This window comes from Montipora capricornis, chromosome 9 (assembly GCF_036669925.1).
Source record: "Montipora capricornis isolate CH-2021 chromosome 9, ASM3666992v2, whole genome shotgun sequence".
Classification (NCBI taxonomy): Eukaryota; Metazoa; Cnidaria; class Anthozoa; order Scleractinia; family Acroporidae; genus Montipora; species Montipora capricornis.
In genome coordinates this window covers 28,684,201-28,687,802 of record NC_090891.1, presented here as the reverse complement: position 1 = coordinate 28,687,802, position 3,602 = coordinate 28,684,201, and the positions used below count along the sequence as shown (strand labels likewise).

At 40.0% G+C, this 3,602-nt stretch overlaps 1 protein-coding gene across 1 annotated transcript in view; it reads left to right on the top strand.

Annotated features, from left to right (window-relative positions):
* Positions 1 to 353: 353 nt before the first annotated feature.
* Positions 354 to 3,602, top strand: part of LOC138015599 (uncharacterized) — a 6,399-nt gene continuing 3,150 nt past the window's right edge. The window contains exons 1-2 of the mRNA XM_068862681.1: positions 354 to 608; positions 3,143 to 3,238. Coding sequence (XP_068718782.1) covers positions 444 to 608; positions 3,143 to 3,238 — 261 coding nt within the window. The 5' untranslated portion in view covers positions 354 to 443. The remainder of the gene's footprint in view (positions 609 to 3,142; positions 3,239 to 3,602) is intronic.

Below are 3,602 nucleotides of genomic sequence, written 5' to 3'. Positions count from 1 at the left end.
AGAAGCTTACAAAAATGCGTGCAGCACGTGCGGCACGATCATTTTTCCTTTTTTAACCAATAATATTACTGCTTTATGGCGTTGTCATAGTTGTCGTTGCCAAAGCGGACAGAAAACAAAACAATAGGCCATTTCCGAGTTCATGTCTGCCTCCTCTTCAAAGCGAGTCTACGTGCGAAGTTTTTGTTATGAAAATTAGTTTTCATTCATATGTAAAGTAGAACTAATTACCATCACAAAAACTTCGCACTTAGACTCGCTTTGAAGAGGAGGCAGACATGAACTCGGAAATGGCCCATTCCAAATAAATTTTTAATCTCAAGTGACCAAAACCACAATGCTTCCCGGTACTACCTGCAGAAATGCCTTTACGTTTCAATGCTTACCGCTTACGAAAGATAAAGGAAGACAGGAAACTTCATATTGGAGGCATTTAGCTGCTTATGATCGACCACCGTTGCATCATGGCAACTGTATCCAAAAGAAATATCGTGAATGATGTTGGAAGGGGAAAAACCCTAGGAAAAACTCCACGGGGAAAATCCCACTTCGGCAACAGTTCATCAGAATGTCCTTTCAAACACGGTATTACAAAACTCAATACAAAGGTAGGATGACAGAGCTAAGAACATAGCTAATACATAGAACATGAAAAAGGTCGAGTAAAGTTCGTGAAAAGGAACGCCTTATATAAATTTTAACGAATTTTATGGATAAATTTATCCGTTATGTCGTTTTTTTATGTGCACCGCGCAAAAATTTTGAAATCTCGAAAATGCAGTAACGAACACAGCGCCTTATTCCATAATTGTCAATTGAGATGCGTTTTGTTTTCCAAGAGATTCAAGGTTTGTCTTTTCGTAATATGTAGCTCTAATTGCACACGGTATTGTTTTGGTACCATAACTCACAGGAGTGTCATGGTAGATGTCTTATGTAAATAGCCGGACCCTGCAAAAACATGTGGTTACTAGTAAAATACTAAACTCAGAAAGACTGAAGAAAATAAAGGGAATCGAGTTACATTAGCTTCGAGGGTAACATGTTAATCAATTTTCAAGTTCCCTTCTTTGCACCTCAAGTTTAAGCGTGTCTGAGTTTTGTGAGACCTTTTTAAGACAAATTCGTACCGGAGTTAAGCGCTGCCAAGCGGGGTTAATATCTGAATGGGTGACCTCAAAATGTACGACTTGCCGAGTTAGAAACTCAGCACCAAAAATTTTATTTTAACGCTCAAAGATGCGCACTAAGCAAAGTACAGATTTTGTTAGCCTGCTTTATACAAAAAAAATGTTGATGAAAAAGTAAATAAATATTGATACACAGTTTTTAGGAAGAGCAGAAGCAAGTTTTCAGGAAGTGTCGATCGAGAATGAAATATAATTTTTGCCATCAGCAACAACATTTGCGACGTGAAAACAACATAAATTTTGAACCGCGAATATACAAAATTACCATCGGCGAAAAACATTTTGGGAGATTTTTGCTACGTTCAATTTTTCTATCGTACTTTTGGCTGCTCAAGTAAATCGCAAAATCGAAAGTGGCATCGAATTCAGCGGGCGCCGTTTTCATGTTACCTTGCATGTTTACTCGCGAAACAAAGGATACGTCTGTGTCAAAATGATGGCAAGCCACCGGGTTTTTGTTTTGTTAGTTTGGTTTTTTCTCTTTCAAGTGTTTTAAAGAAGAAGAAATGTGCGAATTCAACACAAAGATCACAATCGCCCATCTCTTGAGGTTGACCATTGTTTCTGCAAAGTCCAAAATTTACTCCCTCGTAGATTAGGTTATTTTTCACCAGGTAATTCCATCGTTTTGGAAATAGCAGCTGCTTTATTATTCATCAGCGTCACAAATTCTTGCCAATTTTGGAGCTCATTTTGTTGAAACTCAAGCACGTCACCACGGACTTACACTAGGGAGCTTAACCACGCGCGTTTTTGAGACGCGGACGGCAACCGGAAGTGAGCTGTTTTCCCTTTTGATTTGTCTTCACACAACCACATTTACATTACCAGGTATCTTTTCTCCATGAGAGACGATTATTATAACAATCTGGGAGACATCATTATCCTGGCACGCGAAATATTCTCTTCCGGTTGCCGTCCGCGTCTCAAAAACGCGCGTGCTTAAGCTCCCTAGTAACTCTTAAACTCCTACAACCCGGTGACATAGTGTACAGTGTACTATCACAAAAATAAACGTGTCTCAACCGTAAAATGACAGGTGTTTTACGTCTTGTTTTTATTTTTTCCTTGAAATTGGGGGAGCTAAAGATCCCTCGAGGAATCCGAATCGTATTTGAGAACTCGTCAGTCTAAAGATTTTTACAGCTTGATCTGTAAAAATGCCGTTACATAGACCTAGTATTGGAGTTGTAGGGTCACGATTATGGGTTCCTGCCCCATGGTGTTCGCTGATGTATAGTATCGAGGACAGCAGTAAACTATGCAAGAGGCTACAGGAAGCCTTCACTTTGCTCGAAGGTTTTTTAGCCGATTTCCTTTGAAGTTCACAGTATTTATCAGGGACTGCGGAGCCGTGGGGCTGGAGTGGCATTCTCATCCCATGGGTAATAATTTCTCATTAGCTGGAAAGGTCTGGTGTCGCGGGAAAATCAGTCGAAAAATAATTCACCGGCTGTGTAAACACCGTTTCACACAGGCATCATAGGCATCATAGCTGTGGAGCCATGAAAACAACAAGATGTAAACCCAAAATCAATATGGCAGAAAAGTTGGAGAAGGTTGTTGCAAAATTAAGACAGCGTGGGAAAAAGGATCAACCACCGAAACTCCTATGCAACATAAAATGGCTTAAAAACGTCGTTAGCATTTTTTTTTTTTGGAAAATGCCAAAAATTTGGCTCGGTCGGACGACGCTAAACGGAGAAAAAAAAAAGGGATGATCTCAGGCAACTTTAATACACTCGCTAAAAGGCAAGCACACCACAAACTGTTCTTTATGTATTACAGATACCCAAGTATCCTTTATATTATTAAAAATAACTGGATGAGGCTTGTGGAAAATATCAGTAGGAAGTGATAACAATTTTTCCCAAAGGAAAAATCTGTCACTGGATGGAGCTAAAAAGAGGCTTAGTGGCGGTGAGTTTTTATGTTTGTTTTTAAATTTCAAGGAAAATCATATGGATGGAAAGCTCATCAAAAAGGAAGAGTCAGTGCAAAGTGCGCCAAAGTCAAGAAACAAGATTGAATGGGAATCGCTTTCACAGGTAACAGTGTAACGAATGTAAAGATGGAGCTGGGAGCAAAGTAAATAAAATGGCGGGGGGTGGGGAGGGTGTTAAGATAGTAGTCGTACTGATGGAAAGTATGAATATGATTGGACATTCGGACAAGAACAGTTTCAAATGACAGATCATAGCTGTCAGCTGAAACGACTCGAGCAATTTTAAACACTTCGAAACACCCAGGCTTGGACTGGAAGTCTGCAATGACGTACCGTGCGGTTTCACTGAGCTGTGCGATACCACTGTGCTATCAAGCCATCTGGGCCCAGCATTTCAAAAGCCAATTAACAATAATCCGCGGTTAAATACGAACCCAGGCTTGAACTTTGCCGTTCAAAAAAGCCTT